We start from the raw sequence: 22,013 nt of genomic DNA, 5'->3' as shown, positions 1-22,013 counted from the left end.
CTGTGGTGCTTATGTGCAGCACTCAGACAAGGAAGCACGGCAAGCTGCAGTTTGTATCTGTGCAGCTGGATCTTTGACTGCTCCTTCTCTCCGTTTGCCAGACTTACACAGCAACCTCATCTTCCTTGACTCCTCCCTGTCTCTGCCTTTGTCTCCTCCCAAATTTGGAGCCAAGCCCAGGGATCTTTTCCCCATGGCTCCCAGGCTTGGCCCTCCCTGCCTGTGAACAGCCTCGGTGTTGCAGCTGCTGTTGGCCCACTCACTTTGGCCTTCCATGGCATTCCCGGTGTGCTCTCCTACTGTTTCTGCCAGGTTCCTCTCCCCAGAATGAGCCCAGCTCTTCCTTTGAGTATCTGTGAAGTGTGACCGCCCAGCACATCAGTCCCCCTTTACTACCTGTGAACTCTGGCTCTGCCTTAGGGCACTGGTGACGGGCCTTAAGCTTTAGCTTTCCTAGTTTCAGATTCTGTGCTGCTTAGGGGTGTAGTTCTGAGCCTCGCATTAAGTGCTAGTAGGCTCTTTTCATAGAGTAAGTAGACAAACAAATCCTTTTCCTGCTGAGGACCAAGGACAACTTTCAGGCCAACAGCATAAACAACAGCGGACTGAAGAGAGAAAACAAGAAGGATGAGACCCCACAACCCGAAGCTGCAATTGGACAATTAAACCCCAATATGCAAATGGACCAAAACTTAATAAAACCTTAAGATCTTGTGACCCGGCAGCCATTTTGTGGCCATTATTTGTCCAACTTGTGGATAGCCCTGATCAGGCTCCTGTCCTGGCCAAGGTGGATTCTGGAGGCCTTTCAAGAAATACCTACTTCCTTTTTTATCTCTGTCCAATCTCTGTTTCAGGTCAGCCCTCCCAAGCCATCACTGGCAGTCCACTCAGGAGGCAGGAGCTTCCCTTGTCATGCTTGGGACTGTCTCTGGTCTGTTCTCTTTGCCCAAGCCTACACCAGGCCCTAAATCATCAGCCCACGGGCATTTGAGCACTGTCCCCAAGGTGTCTGCTTTTGTCCTATCCCCTTCCTAGGCTTGGTGTACCGGGTTCCTCCAGCCCATGGTGGCTCAGGGCACTCTCCTCTCTGACCAGGCACACTGGTGCTCTCTGGAGCCACTCTATCCCTTTGTGCCTCAGGCTCATTCTGCAGGTGCCGAAGGTGGCACTTGTTGCCCTTCCCAGGAATTGGAATTACACCGAAAAGATGGTTCCCTGTGAACAAAGCTAGCTTTATTTCAACAATTAGATCAACTCCAGTGTTTGCCTGCACACCGGAGAGAAATGTGGGCGGGACAGAGCAGGGTTTTGACACTGAGGCTGCCTTTGGATCAGCAGGCATTGCCCCAGCAGGAAAGGGCTGTGGTGCACTGCAGCCTGCCCTGGATCCTGCCTGTCCTGCTGCTCAGGAAGCACTTTCAGCGGTGTGGTATGCACGCATGTTGTAGTCAATCCAGTGATAGAAGTGCCGAGTGGAGATGTAGATTCCAGGCTGCTTTGGTCTGGCGCAGCCTTCTCCCCAGCTGGTTATGCCGACAACCCACCAGTACTCGGCGGTGTTGTCCTTGCACATGAGAGGACCACCACTGTCGCCCTGCAAGAGAGCAGAGAGGATTAAGGTGGTGTTGAGTGGCCCCTGCCAGCACCGGGGCTGTCTCCTCTTCTCTCACAGCCCCTGCCAGAACTGTATTCCAGGCAGAGGAAGGCTCTCCTCAGAGGCTGGAGCCTCCAGAGCCTTGGCTGTGAATGGCTTGGGGTCCTGTAGGGTAGGGCTCTCTGTGTCCTCTCTGCACAAGGCAGGAGTCCTGGATGTGCAGAGCATGGATGTTTGGCACCCGGATCTCTGCGCTGCCGAGAGCGCTAGCTGGGCTTTCTGGGCTTTCTGGCACAAGGGGGGCACTGGGCAAGTAGGAGTGGATGGGGAGTGTGTAGGAAGCCCCCCCCCCCCCCCCCCCAGCAGCTGGGGGGGAGCTGGGGCTGGGAGGGTGACCGGGAGAACTGGCCGGGGCAAAGCAGACCCTGGGCTGTGTTTGGGCAGCGCTGCCAGGGCTGCTGGTGCTGCTGGGGGCTGAGAGGCTCGTGACACATTCATACCTGGCAGGCGTCGATGGCGCCCTGTGGGTAACCAGCACACAAGTTGTAGGGGTGGACTTGCCCTGCATACCAGTCACTGCTGTTGCAGAGCTGGGAATTGATGAGCTGGACCTTGGCCTCCTGCAGGCGACCACGTGAACCTTGAGCTGTGAGCAGAGAAAGCAATAAGCCCTCAGCACCCCCATGTCAGTTCTCCTTCCCCGTCTGAGGGGAATCCCTGTCCCTTGGGCACGGCTTTCCCTCCGCAGAGGCGCTAGGGCACGGTGTCCCTGCTTCCCGCCTTTGGGGAGCAGGCCAGGCCCATCTCTGCACCGGGCTACGTCCTTCAGCCTGGCTTTGGACTCTGCTGTGAGGAAGCCCAAACCCTCTCCCCACTGCACTTAGCTGGAACTCACATCTTGCAGTGGTGGAACCCCAGCCAGCGATCCAGCAGTTGTTGAGCTTTGAGACTTCTAGGGCGGGGTCAGCCAGACAGGCCAGCTGGATGTAGGCGCTGCACTGGACAGAACCGTCCAGTTGCAGCAGGGCAATGTCGTAGCTGAAGTCGGCACGCTTGTAGTAGGGGTGAACCACCACCTGCTTCACGTTGCGAACTACGGCCCCAGGGCCCGGCTGAGTGAACTTGGTAGCTCCAAGCACCACATACAGCATGCTGATGTCACTGGAAAGAAGATGGAGAGAGGGCTGAGAGGGAGCAGAGCCATGTACCACAGCAGCCCAGCAGCTGCCTCTCTTCTGCTTGGCAAGGCAGAGAGGGAGCAGTGCTCTGGCAGGTGTGAGTGCCCTCACACACATGAGGCTGGGGGAATGTCGAGCTGGAGGCCGCTAGGAAGCCTTGGCACAAGCCCAGGCTTCTCCTGAGCAGTGTGGCAGCTGGACTGCCTGAGAGGAAAGGGGACGGGAGTAGCAGGTGGTGGCTGCTGACAGGGCACCTGCTGGTGTAGCGAGGGTGTCCCCATTCCCTGGTCTGCCTTACTCAAACTTGTCGAAGCAGTGGGCCGCCGTGAGGACCCAATCTGCAGTGATGAGGGACCCTCCACACCAATGACCCAGGTTCGGTGAAAGGGGATGTTGGATGCTGACGATCCAGGGCCAGGATGCTTCCAGAGCGCCTACTCCACCCACAATGCGTGTCATGCCGAAGTCGTAAGCTTCGTTGCCGGTGGAATAAGTCATGGGGTAGTAGTCAGGTTGCGGAGCGCGGAGGCCGCAGGAACCTCTGCAAGCAGAAAGTCATTTCCATGCTGCTGCGTGGCCTGCTGTGGCTCAGGCTGAAGCTCAGCCCTGTGCCCTCCCCACAAGCGTTTGCAGGCCCAGCAGGCCAGGGAAGCCCATGGGATGTTTGTCTGTCCAAGGAACGGAGGCTTCCCCATGGTGGGTAGGAAGCTGTGGCCCAGCCACGGGGGACAGGCGGGTCCCCTCCAGGGAAGGCCCCAAGTGTTGCCACGGCTCCCTCCCAGGGCCTGGGGCCACTTACCCGCAGGGGTACTGTATGCCGTGGGCCAGCGCGGCCACGGTCAGCAGGACGAGGAGGCCGAGCCGATTCATGGCTGCCAGAGGCACGTGTCAGCTGCAAGCACTGAGGGCTCCGTGCAGCAGCACAGCCACAGCCGCAGTGCCCGGCAGCAGCCGCGCTGCCCGTGGTGGCCCCGGCCCCGGGGCTGATGTCACTGAGGGCTGGGTTCCGTGTTTGGGGCGCTGTGGGGGCCTGTGCAACCGGGGCCCACTGGGGGAGGGGCAACACCGAATCCATGGGCCGTGGAATGGTTTGGGGTGGAAGGGACCTTGGAAATCACATAGCTCCGACTTCCTGCCATTGGTAGGGATGGATAGTTTGTACTGGAGAAGTTTGCTCAGAGCCTGGCTCAGAAGCTGTCGTTGGACAATTTGAGGGAGGATGGGACATTGAAGTACAAAGTCTTTATCAACAGGACCTGACTGAGGCAGGAACCAGAGCTCTTGATCAAAGGTTGGCCTCTGCGTGAACCTTCCAACCAAATGTTGTCGAGATCCGCTCATCGGCAAAACGTGGATTTGCCTTTCGCTAATCAGAAACTGGACAAGGCCACATCTGGCCTTCTTTTGGGATGTAGGATCACAGACAACTTCCTTGGTTCCTCCTGGAGTCCTCCAAGGCCTGGGGAGCATCCCAAGAGGAGAAAAAAACCAGATGATCCTGCACTAGAAGTTCTGGTAGCTTGTTTATTCAACAGCATAAAGATGGGCCTCTCTCGCAGCCCAGTCAGAAACCTCACTGCCTGGAGGGGAAGGCACCTGCAGGGTTTCCCAGTTGCTGGCAGTGGTTCTCCAGTCCTTCACTGTGACTGACACTGGCTTCCCCCCCCGTTGATGGGCAGACCTGCATGATGGTCAAGGATTAGGGTAACTTGTGATGTGTCTCCCTTCATCACTGTAGGCAGTCTTTTACAGTAACGATTAGATGCATTGCTTAGCTTATCCTTTTCCCATTCTTTGCGGTTTTGAATTACAGTAAGTTGCATTTATTCCTGAAGTTGGTGTCTGTGTCTTCTGTGCTGACTTTGCCTACATGAAAAACAGGCATCCGCAGCTGCTCTGGGCAACCCGTGCCAGTATGTCTGCAGCCTGACAGTCAAGAATTTCTTCCCAGTATCTCATACGAAGCTACCCTCTGTCGCTGTAAAGCCATTGCCCTTGTCCTTTGAGGACCTGCCCTTGTAAGAAGGGCTGCTCTCTGCTGCTTTCTTTAGGCCCCTCTTCTTGCAGGATGAGGCTGTGCAGTCTCTGAGGCCAGCAGCTGCTGAGGAATCCATTTGGGGCAGGGAGCTGGTTGTGCAGCTGCAGTGCCAGCTGCAGATTGAGCTCTGGCTGGTGGGAGTCTGGGACCAGAGACTGCCACCCTTTGCATGACAGAGGGCACAGGGAGCTGTGGCACAGGCCAGGGATTTGAACGGACCCTGAGTGCTGCAGCAGGAGCCGGTGGCTCTTTCTGGAATGTGACATCTGCGAGTCTGCTGGGGGAATGAATCCTGAGGTTGAATGGGTACGGATACCCGCTCTGACTGGCTGAGAGTGGTGTGGGTAGGGAATCAAACGGGTCACCCATCAGCTTGTTGGAGTCACCTGTGCCTCTGGAATGGTCACACAGGGGAGATTCCTCAGCATTTTGGCAGCCCAGATGGGACCTAAGGACAGTACTGCTGGAGCCTCCGTCCTGAAGAGCAGCTACTGGTGAGTTCACCTGGGACCTTTAGAGCAGGAAGGAGCCACGGGAGGAGTGTTATAATTCCATGTGCAGAGTCTGTGTAAATTATAAGCGTGGAATTGAGCCTCTCTATTGCTGTGGCATTTGCCGCAGATTCGGTGAAGTCGTGGGTAGTGGGTGGAGAAGGTGTGCGCAGCATGAGCGGTGTGAGGTGGCCACAGAGGAGTTGTGGAGGCCCCCGTAAGTTGTGAGGTAGAGGGGCTCGAGTCTCTGCTTGAAGGCTTTTGCAGACAGGCACAGGGAGAACCTTGTGTCCCTCATGCCGCACAATGGGTGCCAGAGCACACACAGAAGGGGGTGGAAATCCCTTCTTGGCACGCAGAAGAGGGCTTCACATGCACCAAGGTGTTTGACGTGGTGGGAAATATCCCTGTTTTAGGTGAGGACGTGTCTGTGGCCAAAGTTGTAGAGAACTGGGAGAACTTCTTAATGGGCAGCAGAATTTTGCACACTAAGGTTGTGCCAGGATGATGGGGCAGCTCGAAGCTTGTCTCCCCTCTGGGCAGGGTAATGACCATCCCCAACCCTGAGTGACACTCTTGGACTCAGTGTCTTTAGTGAGCGGGCAGCCCCTGAAATTTACTTCAGTAAATATTTGAAGAAGCTTATGCCAGGCTGGCAGGGGCAAGTACAGATGTGGGATGATTGCTCTCAGCACAGCCCACCTTGATTAATACAAAGGGAAGAATGCCACATGCCGTGAGACAGGACTCCATTTGCCTGGAACCCAAGAAGAATATCCAGAAGCAGACGGAGTGACACCTAGCCCAAGGCATTTTGAAGCCTTCCATTAATGCGGGCGTTCAGAGCTGCAACGGCTAGCTCGGTCCTGAACACGCATTAATTGGTACAGCTCCGGTTCCTTCTTGCTGTGTGAGCCCTGGCCCTCAGGTAGAAGTGTGGCTCCGGCGTGGAAGACAGGCAGACTCTCACGTGGGTGACAAGATAGGTTGATTGCTGCCAGCTGGCCAGGTGAAAAATGACTTCTCTGGGCTCTCCTTGACCTTAAGTACCAGGGGTGTGGAGAGGGGCAGGGATTAGCCCAGGACCAATACCATGGGGGGTGGGAGTTACCAGGACAAAAAGACAGTACGCAGGGCATCTGATACACGCTACAGGGCGGAGAAGTCATAGGCTCTGCCAATCACCCCAGCCCCCCACCAGAGTCTGGGCAGGGTTGCAGGGAGATGGACAGGAGCCACAACTAGGGAAAAACCAAAGGGGTTGGAACACGGGGTAATCTGGAACAAACCATTCTACGTAAAGTTGCAAAGTAATAATTTTCACACCGCAACATTCCAGTATATTTAGAAAGTCAGTGTTCACTTGCCTTCACCTGGAAAAGACAGCAACTGCCTTCAACAACTGTCTTCCCCGTGGCATTAGGCTGTCATTTTTTTCTTTGCCCGTCCCACCGCCCCAAATATTGAGGTTTGATTGAAAAGAGTATAAATTCTGGGGCAAATTTGTACAGTTTGTAGAGGATTTGTTAATTAGTGAGTCGAGATAAGAAGGTTCTTGCCCATCCTGTGGTGCTTATGTGCAGCACTCAGACAAGGAAGCACGGCAAGCTGCAGTTTGTGTCTGTGCAGCTGGATCTTTGACTGCTCCTTCTCTCCGTTTGCCAGACTTACACAGCAACCTCATCTTCCTTGACTCCTCCCTGTCTCTGCCTTTGTCTCCTCCCAAATTTGGAGCCAAGCCCAGGGATCTTTTCCCCATGGCTCCCAGGCTTGGCCCTCCCTGCCTGTGAACAGCCTCGGTGTTGCAGCTGCTGTTGGCCCACTCACTTTGGCCTTCCATGGCATTCCCGGTGTGCTCTCCTACTGTTTCTGCCAGGTTCCTCTCCCCAGAATGAGCCCAGCTCTTCCTTTGAGTATCTGTGAAGTGTGACCGCCCAGCACATCAGTCCCCCTTTACTACCTGTGAACTCTGGCTCTGCCTTAGGGCACTGGTGACGGGCCTTAAGCTTTAGCTTTCCTAGTTTCAGATTCTGTGCTGCTTAGGGGTGTAGTTCTGAGCCTGGCATTAAGTGCTAGTAGGCTCTTTTCATAGAGTAAGTAGACAAACAAATCCTTTTCCTGCTGAGGACCAAGGACAACTTTCAGGCCAACAGCATAAACAACAGCGGACTGAAGAGAGAAAACAAGAAGGATGAGACCCCACAACCCGAAGCTGCAATTGGACAATTAAACCCCAATATGCAAATGGACCAAAACTTAATAAAACCTTAAGATCTTGTGACCCGGCAGCCATTTTGTGGCCATTATTTGTCCAACTTGTGGATAGCCCTGATCAGGCTCCTGTCCTGGCCAAGGTGGATTCTGGAGGCCTTTCAAGAAATACCTACTTCCTTTTTTATCTCTGTCCAATCTCTGTTTCAGGTCAGCCCTCCCAAGCCATCACTGGCAGTCCACTCAGGAGGCAGGAGCTTCCCTTGTCATGCTTGGGACTGTCTCTGGTCTGTTCTCTTTGCCCAAGCCTACACCAGGCCCTAAATCATCAGCCCACGGGCATTTGAGCACTGTCCCCAAGGTGTCTGCTTTTGTCCTATCCCCTTCCTAGGCTTGGTGTACCGGGTTCCTCCAGCCCATGGTGGCTCAGGGCACTCTCCTCTCTGACCAGGCACACTGGTGCTCTCTGGAGCCACTCTGTCCCTTTGTGCCTCAGGCTCATTCTGCAGGTGCCGAAGGTGGCACTTGTTGCCCTTCCCAGGAATTGGAATTACACCGAAAAGATGGTTCCCTGTGAACAAAGCTAGCTTTATTTCAACAATTAGATCAACTCCAGTGTTTGCCTGCACACCGGAGAGAAATGTGGGCGGGACAGAGCAGGGTTTTGACACTGAGGCTGCCTTTGGATCAGCAGGCATTGCCCCAGCAGGAAAGGGCTGTGGTGCACTGCAGCCTGCCCTGGATCCTGCCTGTCCTGCTGCTCAGGAAGCACTTTCAGCGGTGTGGTATGCACGCATGTTGTAGTCAATCCAGTGATAGAAGTGCCGAGTGGAGATGTAGATTCCAGGCTGCTTTGGTCTGGCGCAGCCTTCTCCCCAGCTGGTTATGCCGACAACCCACCAGTACTCGGCGGTGTTGTCCTTGCACATGAGAGGACCACCACTGTCGCCCTGCAAGAGAGCAGAGAGGATTAAGGTGGTGTTGAGTGGCCCCTGCCAGCACCGGGGCTGTCTCCTCTTCTCTCACAGCCCCTGCCAGAACTGTATTCCAGGCAGAGGAAGGCTCTCCTCAGAGGCTGGAGCCTCCAGAGCCTTGGCTGTGAATGGCTTGGGGTCCTGTAGGGTAGGGCTCTCTGTGTCCTCTCTGCACAAGGCAGGAGTCCTGGATGTGCAGAGCATGGATGTTTGGCACCCGGATCTCTGCGCTGCCGAGAGCGCTAGCTGGGCTTTCTGGGCTTTCTGGCACAAGGGGGGCACTGGGCAAGTAGGAGTGGATGGGGAGTGTGTAGGAAGCCCCCCCCCCCCCCCCCCAGCAGCTGGGGGGGAGCTGGGGCTGGGAGGGTGACCGGGAGAACTGGCCGGGGCAAAGCAGACCCTGGGCTGTGTTTGGGCAGCGCTGCCAGGGCTGCTGGTGCTGCTGGGGGCTGAGAGGCTCGTGACACATTCATACCTGGCAGGCGTCGATGGCGCCCTGTGGGTAACCAGCACACAAGTTGTAGGGGTGGACTTTCCCTGCATACCAGTCACTGCTGTTGCAGAGCTGGGAATTGATGAGCTGGACCTTGGCCTCCTGCAGGCGACCACGTGAACCTTGAGCTGTGAGCAGAGAAAGCAATAAGCCCTCAGCACCCCCATGTCAGTTCTCCTTCCCCGTCTGAGGGGAATCCCTGTCCCTTGGGCACGGCTTTCCCTCCGCAGAGGCGCTAGGGCACGGTGTCCCTGCTTCCCGCCTTTGGGGAGCAGGCCAGGCCCATCTCTGCACCGGGCTACGTCCTTCAGCCTGGCTTTGGACTCTGCTGTGAGGAAGCCCAAACCCTCTCCCCACTGCACTTAGCTGGAACTCACATCTTGCAGTGGTGGAACCCCAGCCAGCGATCCAGCAGTTGTTGAGCTTTGAGACTTCTAGGGCGGGGTCAGCCAGACAGGCCAGCTGGATGTAGGCGCTGCACTGGACAGAACCGTCCAGTTGCAGCAGGGCAATGTCGTAGCTGAAGTCGGCACGCTTGTAGTAGGGGTGAACCACCACCTGCTTCACGTTGCGAACTACGGCCCCAGGGCCCGGCTGAGTGAACTTGGTAGCTCCAAGCACCACATACAGCATGCTGATGTCACTGGAAAGAAGATGGAGAGAGGGCTGAGAGGGAGCAGAGCCATGTACCACAGCAGCCCAGCAGCTGCCTCTCTTCTGCTTGGCAAGGCAGAGAGGGAGCAGTGCTCTGGCAGGTGTGAGTGCCCTCACACACATGAGGCTGGGGGAATGTCGAGCTGGAGGCCGCTAGGAAGCCTTGGCACAAGCCCAGGCTTCTCCTGAGCAGTGTGGCAGCTGGACTGCCTGAGAGGAAAGGGGACGGGAGTAGCAGGTGGTGGCTGCTGACAGGGCACCTGCTGGTGTAGCGAGGGTGTCCCCATTCCCTGGTCTGCCTTACTCAAACTTGTCGAAGCAGTGGGCCGCCGTGAGGACCCAATCTGCAGTGATGAGGGACCCTCCACACCAATGACCCAGGTTCGGTGAAAGGGGATGTTGGATGCTGACGATCCAGGGCCAGGATGCTTCCAGAGCGCCTACTCCACCCACAATGCGTGTCATGCCGAAGTCGTAAGCTTCGTTGCCGGTGGAATAAGTCATGGGGTAGTAGTCAGGTTGCGGAGCGCGGAGGCCGCAGGAACCTCTGCAAGCAGAAAGTCATTTCCATGCTGCTGCGTGGCCTGCTGTGGCTCAGGCTGAAGCTCAGCCCTGTGCCCTCCCCACAAGCGTTTGCAGGCCCAGCAGGCCAGGGAAGCCCATGGGATGTTTGTCTGTCCAAGGAACGGAGGCTTCCCCATGGTGGGTAGGAAGCTGTGGCCCAGCCACGGGGGACAGGCGGGTCCCCTCCAGGGAAGGCCCCAAGTGTTGCCACGGCTCCCTCCCAGGGCCTGGGGCCACTTACCCGCAGGGGTACTGTATGCCGTGGGCCAGCGCGGCCACGGTCAGCAGGACGAGGAGGCCGAGCCGATTCATGGCTGCCAGAGGCACGTGTCAGCTGCAAGCACTGAGGGCTCCGTGCAGCAGCACAGCCACAGCCGCAGTGCCCGGCAGCAGCCGCGCTGCCCGTGGTGGCCCCGGCCCCGGGGCTGATGTCACTGAGGGCTGGGTTCCGTGTTTGGGGCGCTGTGGGGGCCTGTGCAACCGGGGCCCACTGGGGGAGGGGCAACACCGAATCCATGGGCCGTGGAATGGTTTGGGGTGGAAGGGACCTTGGAAATCACATAGCTCCGACTTCCTGCCATTGGTAGGGATGGATAGTTTGTACTGGAGAAGTTTGCTCAGAGCCTGGCTCAGAAGCTGTCGTTGGACAATTTGAGGGAGGATGGGACATTGAAGTACAAAGTCTTTATCAACAGGACCTGACTGAGGCAGGAACCAGAGCTCTTGATCAAAGGTTGGCCTCTGCGTGAACCTTCCAACCAAATGTTGTCGAGATCCGCTCATCGGCAAAACGTGGATTTGCCTTTCGCTAATCAGAAACTGGACAAGGCCACATCTGGCCTTCTTTTGGGATGTAGGATCACAGACAACTTCCTTGGTTCCTCCTGGAGTCCTCCAAGGCCTGGGGAGCATCCCAAGAGGAGAAAAAAACCAGATGATCCTGCACTAGAAGTCCTGGTAGCTTGTTTATTCAACAGCATAAAGATGGGCCTCTCTCGCAGCCCAGTCAGAAACCTCACTGCCTGGAGGGGAAGGCACCTGCAGGGTTTCCCAGTTGCTGGCAGTGGTTCTCCAGTCCTTCACTGTGACTGACACTGGCTTCCCCCCCCGTTGATGGGCAGACCTGCATGATGGTCAAGGATTAGGGTAACTTGTGATGTGTCTCCCTTCATCACTGTAGGCAGTCTTTTACAGTAACGATTAGATGCATTGCTTAGCTTATCCTTTTCCCATTCTTTGCGGTTTTGAATTACAGTAAGTTGCATTTATTCCTGAAGTTGGTGTCTGTGTCTTCTGTGCTGACTTTGCCTACATGAAAAACAGGCATCCGCAGCTGCTCTGGGCAACCCGTGCCAGTATGTCTGCAGCCTGACAGTCAAGAATTTCTTCCCAGTATCTCATACGAAGCTACCCTCTGTCGCTGTAAAGCCATTGCCCTTGTCCTTTGAGGACCTGCCCTTGTAAGAAGGGCTGCTCTCTGCTGCTTTCTTTAGGCCCCTCTTCTTGCAGGATGAGGCTGTGCAGTCTCTGAGGCCAGCAGCTGCTGAGGAATCCATTTGGGGCAGGGAGCTGGTTGTGCAGCTGCAGTGCCAGCTGCAGATTGAGCTCTGGCTGGTGGGAGTCTGGGACCAGAGACTGCCACCCTTTGCATGACAGAGGGCACAGGGAGCTGTGGCACAGGCCAGGGATTTGAACGGACCCTGAGTGCTGCAGCAGGAGCCGGTGGCTCTTTCTGGAATGTGACATCTGCGAGTCTGCTGGGGGAATGAATCCTGAGGTTGAATGGGTACGGATACCCGCTCTGACTGGCTGAGAGTGGTGTGGGTAGGGAATCAAACGGGTCACCCATCAGCTTGTTGGAGTCACCTGTGCCTCTGGAATGGTCACACAGGGGAGATTCCTCAGCATTTTGGCAGCCCAGATGGGACCTAAGGACAGTACTGCTGGAGCCTCCGTCCTGAAGAGCAGCTACTGGTGAGTTCACCTGGGACCTTTAGAGCAGGAAGGAGCCACGGGAGGAGTGTTATAATTCCATGTGCAGAGTCTGTGTAAATTATAAGCGTGGAATTGAGCCTCTCTATTGCTGTGGCATTTGCCGCAGATTCGGTGAAGTCGTGGGTAGTGGGTGGAGAAGGTGTGCGCAGCATGAGCGGTGTGAGGTGGCCACAGAGGAGTTGTGGAGGCCCCCGTAAGTTGTGAGGTAGAGGGGCTCGAGTCTCTGCTTGAAGGCTTTTGCAGACAGGCACAGGGAGAACCTTGTGTCCCTCATGCCGCACAATGGGTGCCAGAGCACACACAGAAGGGGGTGGAAATCCCTTCTTGGCACGCAGAAGAGGGCTTCACATGCACCAAGGTGTTTGACGTGGTGGGAAATATCCCTGTTTTAGGTGAGGACGTGTCTGTGGCCAAAGTTGTAGAGAACTGGGAGAACTTCTTAATGGGCAGCAGAATTTTGCACAGTAAGGTTGTGCTAGGATGATGGGGCAGCTCGAAGCTTGTCTCCCCTCTGGGCAGGGTAATGACCATCCCCAACCCTGAGTGACACTCTTGGACTCAGTGTCTTTAGTGAGCGGGCAGCCCCTGAAATTTACTTCAGTAAATATTTGAAGAAGCTTATGCCAGGCTGGCAGGGGCAAGTACAGATGTGGGATGATTGCTCTCAGCACAGCCCACCTTGATTAATACAAAGGGAAGAATGCCACATGCCGTGAGACAGGACTCCATTTGCCTGGAACCCAAGAAGAATATCCAGAAGCAGACGGAGTGACACCTAGCCCAAGGCATTTTGAAGCCTTCCATTAATGCGGGCGTTCAGAGCTGCAACGGCTAGCTCGGTCCTGAACACGCATTAATTGGTACAGCTCCGGTTCCTTCTTGCTGTGTGAGCCCTGGCCCTCAGGTAGAAGTGTGGCTCCGGCGTGGAAGACAGGCAGACTCTCACGTGGGTGACAAGATAGGTTGATTGCTGCCAGCTGGCCAGGTGAAAAATGACTTCTCTGGGCTCTCCTTGACCTTAAGTACCAGGGGTGTGGAGAGGGGCAGGGATTAGCCCAGGACCAATACCATGGGGGGTGGGAGTTACCAGGACAAAAAGACAGTACGCAGGGCATCTGATACACGCTACAGGGCGGAGAAGTCATAGGCTCTGCCAATCACCCCAGCCCCCCACCAGAGTCTGGGCAGGGTTGCAGGGAGATGGACAGGAGCCACAACTAGGGAAAAACCAAAGGGGTTGGAACACGGGGTAATCTGGAACAAACCATTCTACGTAAAGTTGCAAAGTAATAATTTTCACACCGCAACATTCCAGTATATTTAGAAAGTCAGTGTTCACTTGCCTTCACCTGGAAAAGACAGCAACTGCCTTCAACAACTGTCTTCCCCGTGGCATTAGGCTGTCATTTTTTTCTTTGCCCGTCCCACCGCCCCAAATATTGAGGTTTGATTGAAAAGAGTATAAATTCTGGGGCAAATTTGTACAGTTTGTAGAGGATTTGTTAATTAGTGAGTCGAGATAAGAAGGTTCTTGCCCATCCTGTGGTGCTTATGTGCAGCACTCAGACAAGGAAGCACGGCAAGCTGCAGTTTGTGTCTGTGCAGCTGGATCTTTGACTGCTCCTTCTCTCCGTTTGCCAGACTTACACAGCAACCTCATCTTCCTTGACTCCTCCCTGTCTCTGCCTTTGTCTCCTCCCAAATTTGGAGCCAAGCCCAGGGATCTTTTCCCCATGGCTCCCAGGCTTGGCCCTCCCTGCCTGTGAACAGCCTCGGTGTTGCAGCTGCTGTTGGCCCACTCACTTTGGCCTTCCATGGCATTCCCGGTGTGCTCTCCTACTGTTTCTGCCAGGTTCCTCTCCCCAGAATGAGCCCAGCTCTTCCTTTGAGTATCTGTGAAGTGTGACCGCCCAGCACATCAGTCCCCCTTTACTACCTGTGAACTCTGGCCCTGCCTTAGGGCACTGGTGACGGGCCTTAAGCTTTAGCTTTCCTAGTTTCAGATTCTGTGCTGCTTAGGGGTGTAGTTCTGAGCCTCGCATTAAGTGCTAGTAGGCTCTTTTCATAGAGTAAGTAGACAAACAAATCCTTTTCCTGCTGAGGACCAAGGACAACTTTCAGGCCAACAGCATAAACAACAGCGGACTGAAGAGAGAAAACAAGAAGGATGAGACCCCACAACCCGAAGCTGTAATTGGACAATTAAACCCCAATATGCAAATGGACCAAAACTTAATAAAACCTTAAGATCTTGTGACCCGGCAGCCATTTTGTGGCCATTATTTGTCCAACTTGTGGATAGCCCTGATCAGGCTCCTGTCCTGGCCAAGGTGGATTCTGGAGGCCTTTCAAGAAATACCTACTTCCTTTTTTATCTCTGTCCAATCTCTGTTTCAGGTCAGCCCTCCCAAGCCATCACTGGCAGTCCACTCAGGAGGCAGGAGCTTCCCTTGTCATGCTTGGGACTGTCTCTGGTCTGTTCTCTTTGCCCAAGCCTACACCAGGCCCTAAATCATCAGCCCACGGGCATTTGAGCACTGTCCCCAAGGTGTCTGCTTTTGTCCTATCCCCTTCCTAGGCTTGGTGTACCGGGTTCCTCCAGCCCATGGTGGCTCAGGGCACTCTCCTCTCTGACCAGGCACACTGGTGCTCTCTGGAGCCACTCTGTCCCTTTGTGCCTCAGGCTCATTCTGCAGGTGCCGAAGGTGGCACTTGTTGCCCTTCCCAGGAATTGGAATTACACCGAAAAGATGGTTCCCTGTGAACAAAGCTAGCTTTATTTCAACAATTAGATCAACTCCAGTGTTTGCCTGCACACCGGAGAGAAATGTGGGCGGGACAGAGCAGGGTTTTGACACTGAGGCTGCCTTTGGATCAGCAGGCATTGCCCCAGCAGGAAAGGGCTGTGGTGCACTGCAGCCTGCCCTGGATCCTGCCTGTCCTGCTGCTCAGGAAGCACTTTCAGCGGTGTGGTATGCACGCATGTTGTAGTCAATCCAGTGATAGAAGTGCCGAGTGGAGATGTAGATTCCAGGCTGCTTTGGTCTGGCGCAGCCTTCTCCCCAGCTGGTTATGCCGACAACCCACCAGTACTCGGCGGTGTTGTCCTTGCACATGAGAGGACCACCACTGTCGCCCTGCAAGAGAGCAGAGAGGATTAAGGTGGTGTTGAGTGGCCCCTGCCAGCACCGGGGCTGTCTCCTCTTCTCTCACAGCCCCTGCCAGAACTGTATTCCAGGCAGAGGAAGGCTCTCCTCAGAGGCTGGAGCCTCCAGAGCCTTGGCTGTGAATGGCTTGGGGTCCTGTAGGGTAGGGCTCTCTGTGTCCTCTCTGCACAAGGCAGGAGTCCTGGATGTGCAGAGCATGGATGTTTGGCACCCGGATCTCTGCGCTGCCGAGAGCGCTAGCTGGGCTTTCTGGGCTTTCTGGCACAAGGGGGGCACTGGGCAAGTAGGAGTGGATGGGGAGTGTGTAGGAAGCCCCCCCCCCCCCCCCCCCCCAGCAGCTGGGGGGGAGCTGGGGCTGGGAGGGTGACCGGGAGAACTGGCCGGGGCAAAGCAGACCCTGGGCTGTGTTTGGGCAGCGCTGCCAGGGCTGCTGGTGCTGCTGGGGGCTGAGAGGCTCGTGACACATTCATACCTGGCAGGCGTCGATGGCGCCCTGTGGGTAACCAGCACACAAGTTGTAGGGGTGGACTTTCCCTGCATACCAGTCACTGCTGTTGCAGAGCTGGGAATTGATGAGCTGGACCTTGGCCTCCTGCAGGCGACCACGTGAACCTTGAGCTGTGAGCAGAGAAAGCAATAAGCCCTCAGCACCCCCATGTCAGTTCTCCTTCCCCGTCTGAGGGGAATCCCTGTCCCTTGGGCACGGCTTTCCCTCCGCAGAGGCGCTAGGGCACGGTGTCCCTGCTTCCCGCCTTTGGGGAGCAGGCCAGGCCCATCTCTGCACCGGGCTACGTCCTTCAGCCTGGCTTTGGACTCTGCTGTGAGGAAGCCCAAACCCTCTCCCCACTGCACTTAGCTGGAACTTACATCTTGCAGTGGTGGAACCCCAGCCAGCGATCCAGCAGTTGTTGAGCTTTGAGACTTCTAGGGCGGGGTCAGCCAGACAGGCCAGCTGGATGTAGGCGCTGCACTGGACAGAACCGTCCAGTTGCAGCAGGGCAATGTCGTAGCTGAAGTCGGCACGCTTGTAGTAGGGGTGAACCACCACCTGCTTCACGTTGCGAACTACGGCCCCAGGGCCCGGCTGAGTGAACTTGGTAGCTCCAAGCACCACATACAGCATGCTGATGTCACTGGAAAGAAGATGGAGAGAGGGCTGAGAGGGAGCAGAGCCATGTACCACAGCAGCCCAGCAGCTGCCTCTCTTCTGCTTGGCAAGGCAGAGAGGGAGCAGTGCTCTGGCAGGTGTGAGTGCCCTCACACACATGAGGCTGGGGGAATGTCGAGCTGGAGGCCGCTAGGAAGCCTTGGCACAAGCCCAGGCTTCTCCTGAGCAGTGTGGCAGCTGGACTGCCTGAGAGGAAAGGGGACGGGAGTAGCAGGTGGTGGCTGCTGACAGGGCACCTGCTGGTGTAGCGAGGGTGTCCCCATTCCCTGGTCTGCCTTACTCAAACTTGTCGAAGCAGTGGGCCGCCGTGAGGACCCAATCTGCAGTGATGAGGGACCCTCCACACCAATGACCCAGGTTCGGTGAAAGGGGATGTTGGATGCTGACGATCCAGGGCCAGGATGCTTCCAGAGCGCCTACTCCACCCACAATGCGTGTCATGCCAAAGTCGTAAGCTTCGTTGCCGGTGGAATAAGTCATGGGGTAGTAGTCAGGTTGCGGAGCGCGGAGGCCGCAGGAACCTCTGCAAGCAGAAAGTCATTTCCATGCTGCTGCGTGGCCTGCTGTGGCTCAGGCTGAAGCTCAGCCCTGTGCCCTCCCCACAAGCGTTTGCAGGCCCAGCAGGCCAGGGAAGCCCATGGGATGTTTGTCTGTCCAAGGAACGGAGGCTTCCCCATGGTGGGTAGGAAGCTGTGGCCCAGCCACGGGGGACAGGCGGGTCCCCTCCAGGGAAGGCCCCAAGTGTTGCCACGGCTCCCTCCCAGGGCCTGGGGCCACTTACCCGCAGGGGTACTGTATGCCGTGGGCCAGCGCGGCCACGGTCAGCAGGACGAGGAGGCCGAGCCGATTCATGGCTGCCAGAGGCACGTGTCAGCTGCAAGCACTGAGGGCTCCGTGCAGCAGCACAGCCACAGCCGCAGTGCCCGGCAGCAGCCGCGCTGCCCGTGGTGGCCCCGGCCCCGGGGCTGATGTCACTGAGGGCTGGGTTCCGTGTTTGGGGCGCTGTGGGGGCCTGTGCAACCGGGGCCCACTGGGGGAGGGGCAACACCGAATCCATGGGCCGTGGAATGGTTTGGGGTGGAAGGGACCTTGGAAATCACATAGCTCCGACTTCCTGCCATTGGTAGGGATGGATAGTTTGTACTGGAGAAGTTTGCTCAGAGCCTGGCTCAGAAGCTGTCGTTGGACAATTTGAGGGAGGATGGGACATTGAAGTACAAAGTCTTTATCAACAGGACCTGACTGAGGCAGGAACCAGAGCTCTTGATCAAAGGTTGGCCTCTGCGTGAACCTTCCAACCAAATGTTGTCGAGATCCGCTCATCGGCAAAACGTGGATTTGCCTTTCGCTAATCAGAAACTGGACAAGGCCACATCTGGCCTTCTTTTGGGATGTAGGATCACAGACAACTTCCTTGGTTCCTCCTGGAGTCCTCCAAGGCCTGGGGAGCATCCCAAGAGGAGAAAAAAACCAGATGATCCTGCACTAGAAGTCCTGGTAGCTTGTTTATTCAACAGCATAAAGATGGGCCTCTCTCGCAGCCCAGTCAGAAACCTCACTGCCTGGAGGGGAAGGCACCTGCAGGGTTTCCCAGTTGCTGGCAGTGGTTCTCCAGTCCTTCACTGTGACTGACACTGGCTTCCCCCCCCGTTGATGGGCAGACCTGCATGATGGTCAAGGATTAGGGTAACTTGTGATGTGTCTCCCTTCATCACTGTAGGCAGTCTTTTACAGTAACGATTAGATGCATTGCTTAGCTTATCCTTTTCCCATTCTTTGCGGTTTTGAATTACAGTAAGTTGCATTTATTCCTGAAGTTGGTGTCTGTGTCTTCTGTGCTGACTTTGCCTACATGAAAAACAGGTATCCGCAGCTGCTCTGGGCAACCCGTGCCAGTATGTCTGCAGCCTGACAGTCAAGAATTTCTTCCCAGTATCTCATACGAAGCTACCCTCTGTCGCTGTAAAGCCATTGCCCTTGTCCTTTGAGGACCTGCCCTTGTAAGAAGGGCTGCTCTCTGCTGCTTTCTTTAGGCCCCTCTTCTTGCAGGATGAGGCTGTGCAGTCTCTGAGGCCAGCAGCTGCTGAGGAATCCATTTGGGGCAGGGAGCTGGTTGTGCAGCTGCAGTGCCAGCTGCAGATTGAGCTCTGGCTGGTGGGAGTCTGGGACCAGAGACTGCCACCCTTTGCATGACAGAGGGCACAGGGAGCTGTGGCACAGGCCAGGGATTTGAACGGACCCTGAGTGCTGCAGCAGGAGCCGGTGGCTCTTTCTGGAATGTGACATCTGCGAGTCTGCTGGGGGAATGAATCCTGAGGTTGAATGGGTACGGATACCCGCTCTGACTGGCTGAGAGTGGTGTGGGTAGGGAATCAAACGGGTCACCCATCAGCTTGTTGGAGTCACCTGTGCCTCTGGAATGGTCACACAGGGGAGATTCCTCAGCATTTTGGCAGCCCAGATGGGACCTAAGGACAGTACTGCTGGAGCCTCCGTCCTGAAGAGCAGCTACTGGTGAGTTCACCTGGGACCTTTAGAGCAGGAAGGAGCCACGGGAGGAGTGTTATAATTCCATGTGCAGAGTCTGTGTAAATTATAAGCGTGGAATTGAGCCTCTCTATTGCTGTGGCATTTGCCGCAGATTCGGTGAAGTCGTGGGTAGTGGGTGGAGAAGGTGTGCGCAGCATGAGCGGTGTGAGGTGGCCACAGAGGAGTTGTGGAGGCCCCCGTAAGTTGTGAGGTAGAGGGGCTCGAGTCTCTGCTTGAAGGCTTTTGCAGACAGGCACAGGGAGAACCTTGTGTCCCTCATGCCGCACAATGGGTGCCAGAGCACACACAGAAGGGGGTGGAAATCTCTTCTTGGCACGCAGAAGAGGGCTTCACATGCACCAAGGTGTTTGACGTGGTGGGAAATATCCCTGTTTTAGGTGAGGACGTGTCTGTGGCCAAAGTTGTAGAGAACTGGGAGAACTTCTTAATGGGCAGCAGAATTTTGCACACTAAGGTTGTGCCAGGATGATGGGGCAGCTCGAAGCTTGTCTCCCCTCTGGGCAGGGTAATGACCATCCCCAACCCTGAGTGACACTCTTGGACTCAGTGTCTTTAGTGAGCGGGCAGCCCCTGAAATTTACTTCAGTAAATATTTGAAGAAGCTTATGCCAGGCTGGCAGGGGCAAGTACAGATGTGGGATGATTGCTCTCAGCACAGCCCACCTTGATTAATACAAAGGGAAGAATGCCACATGCCGTGAGACAGGACTCCATTTGCCTGGAACCCAAGAAGAATATCCAGAAGCAGACGGAGTGACACCTAGCCCAAGGCATTTTGAAGCCTTCCATTAATGCGGGCGTTCAGAGCTGCAACGGCTAGCTCGGTCCTGAACACGCATTAATTGGTACAGCTCCGGTTCCTTCTTGCTGTGTGAGCCCTGGCCCTCAGGTAGAAGTGTGGCTCCGGCGTGGAAGACAGGCAGACTCTCACGTGGGTGACAAGATAGGTTGATTGCTGCCAGCTGGCCAGGTGAAAAATGACTTCTCTGGGCTCTCCTTGACCTTAAGTACCAGGGGTGTGGAGAGGGGCAGGGATTAGCCCAGGACCAATACCATGGGGGGTGGGAGTTACCAGGACAAAAAGACAGTACGCAGGGCATCTGATACACGCTACAGGGCGGAGAAGTCATAGGCTCTGCCAATCACCCCAGCCCCCCACCAGAGTCTGGGCAGGGTTGCAGGGAGATGGACAGGAGCCACAACTAGGGAAAAACCAAAGGGGTTGGAACACGGGGTAATCTGGAACAAACCATTCTACGTAAAGTTGCAAAGTAATAATTTTCACACCGCAACATTCCAGTATATTTAGAAAGTCAGTGTTCACTTGCCTTCACCTGGAAAAGACAGCAACTGCCTTCAACAACTGTCTTCCCCGTGGCATGAGGCTGTCATTTTTTTCTTTGCCCGTCCCACCGCCCCAAATATTGAGGTTTGATTGAAAAGAGTATAAATTCTGGGGCAAATTTGTACAGTTTGTAGAGGATTTGTTAATTAGTGAGTCGAGATAAGAAGGTTCTTGCCCATCCTGTGGTGCTTATGTGCAGCACTCAGACAAGGAAGCACGGCAAGCTGCAGTTTGTGTCTGTGCAGCTGGATCTTTGACTGCTCCTTCTCTCCGTTTGCCAGACTTACACAGCAACCTCATCTTCCTTGACTCCTCCCTGTCTCTGCCTTTGTCTCCTCCCAAATTTGGAGCCAAGCCCAGGGATCTTTTTCCCATGGCTCCCAGGCTTGGCCCTCCCTGCCTGTGAACAGCCTCGGTGTTGCAGCTGCTGTTGGCCCACTCACTTTGGCCTTCCATGGCATTCCCGGTGTGCTCTCCTACTGTTTCTGCCAGGTTCCTCTCCCCAGAATGAGCCCAGCTCTTCCTTTGAGTATCTGTGAAGTGTGACCGCCCAGCACATCAGTCCCCCTTTACTACCTGTGAACTCTGGCTCTGCCTTAGGGCACTGGTGACGGGCCTTAAGCTTTAGCTTTCCTAGTTTCAGATTCTGTGCTGCTTAGGGGTGTAGTTCTGAGCCTCGCATTAAGTGCTAGTAGGCTCTTTTCATAGAGTAAGTAGACAAACAAATCCTTTTCCTGCTGAGGACCAAGGACAACTTTCAGGCCAACAGCATAAACAACAGCGGACTGAAGAGAGAAAACAAGAAGGATGAGACCCCACAACCCGAAGCTGCAATTGGACAATTAAACCCCAATATGCAAATGGACCAAAACTTAATAAAACCTTAAGATCTTGTGACCCGGCAGCCATTTTGTGGCCATTATTTGTCCAACTTGTGGATAGCCCTGATCAGGCTCCTGTCCTGGCCAAGGTGGATTCTGGAGGCCTTTCAAGAAATACCTACTTCCTTTTTTATCTCTGTCCAATCTCTGTTTCAGGTCAGCCCTCCCAAGCCATCACTGGCAGTCCACTCAGGAGGCAGGAGCTTCCCTTGTCATGCTTGGGACTGTCTCTGGTCTGTTCTCTTTGCCCAAGCCTACACCAGGCCCTAAATCATCAGCCCACGGGCATTTGAGCACTGTCCCCAAGGTGTCTGCTTTTGTCCTATCCCCTTCCTAGGCTTGGTGTACCGGGTTCCTCCAGCCCATGGTGGCTCAGGGCACTCTCCTCTCTGACCAGGCACACTGGTGCTCTCTGGAGCCACTCTGTCCCTTTGTGCCTCAGGCTCATTCTGCAGGTGCCGAAGGTGGCACTTGTTGCCCTTCCCAGGAATTGGAATTACACCGAAAAGATGGTTCCCTGTGAACAAAGCTAGCTTTATTTCAACAATTAGATCAACTCCAGTGTTTGCCTGCACACCGGAGAGAAATGTGGGCGGGACAGAGCAGGGTTTTGACACTGAGGCTGCCTTTGGATCAGCAGGCATTGCCCCAGCAGGAAAGGGCTGTGGTGCACTGCAGCCTGCCCTGGATCCTGCCTGTCCTGCTGC

General features: G+C 55.4%; 3 protein-coding genes across 3 annotated transcripts; all 3 read right to left on the bottom strand.

Annotated features, from left to right (window-relative positions):
- Positions 1 to 1,408: 1,408 nt before the first annotated feature.
- On the bottom strand, positions 1,409 to 3,645 carry LOC136304802 (acrosin-like). Its single transcript, XM_066208247.1, has 5 exons — positions 3,575 to 3,645; positions 3,074 to 3,316; positions 2,493 to 2,758; positions 2,098 to 2,243; positions 1,409 to 1,597 (listed from the first exon to the last, which is right to left on the bottom strand). The coding sequence occupies exons 1-5, from the start codon at positions 3,643 to 3,645 to the stop codon at positions 1,409 to 1,411; spliced, it is 915 nt and encodes a 304-aa protein (XP_066064344.1).
- Positions 3,646 to 8,276: 4,631 nt separating this feature from the next.
- On the bottom strand, positions 8,277 to 10,512 carry LOC136304801 (acrosin-like). Its single transcript, XM_066208246.1, has 5 exons — positions 10,442 to 10,512; positions 9,941 to 10,183; positions 9,360 to 9,625; positions 8,965 to 9,110; positions 8,277 to 8,465 (listed from the first exon to the last, which is right to left on the bottom strand). Exons 1-5 carry the CDS (start codon positions 10,510 to 10,512, stop codon positions 8,277 to 8,279), a joined length of 915 nt encoding a protein of 304 aa, XP_066064343.1.
- Positions 10,513 to 15,143: 4,631 nt separating this feature from the next.
- LOC136304800 (acrosin-like) lies at positions 15,144 to 17,382 on the bottom strand. The gene is made up of 5 exons (XM_066208245.1): positions 17,312 to 17,382; positions 16,811 to 17,053; positions 16,230 to 16,495; positions 15,835 to 15,980; positions 15,144 to 15,332 (listed from the first exon to the last, which is right to left on the bottom strand). Exons 1-5 carry the CDS (start codon positions 17,380 to 17,382, stop codon positions 15,144 to 15,146), a joined length of 915 nt encoding a protein of 304 aa, XP_066064342.1.
- Positions 17,383 to 22,013: the final 4,631 nt, after the last annotated feature.

This window comes from Chamaea fasciata, unplaced genomic scaffold (genome assembly GCF_029207755.1).
Source record: "Chamaea fasciata isolate MVZ Bird 193981 ecotype frontalis unplaced genomic scaffold, bChaFas1.0.hap1 SCAF_182, whole genome shotgun sequence".
NCBI classification, from domain to species: Eukaryota; Metazoa; Chordata; class Aves; order Passeriformes; family Sylviidae; genus Chamaea; species Chamaea fasciata.
The sequence above is the reverse complement of the archived record's forward strand: the minus strand, read 5'-3'. Positions and strand labels throughout refer to the sequence as shown.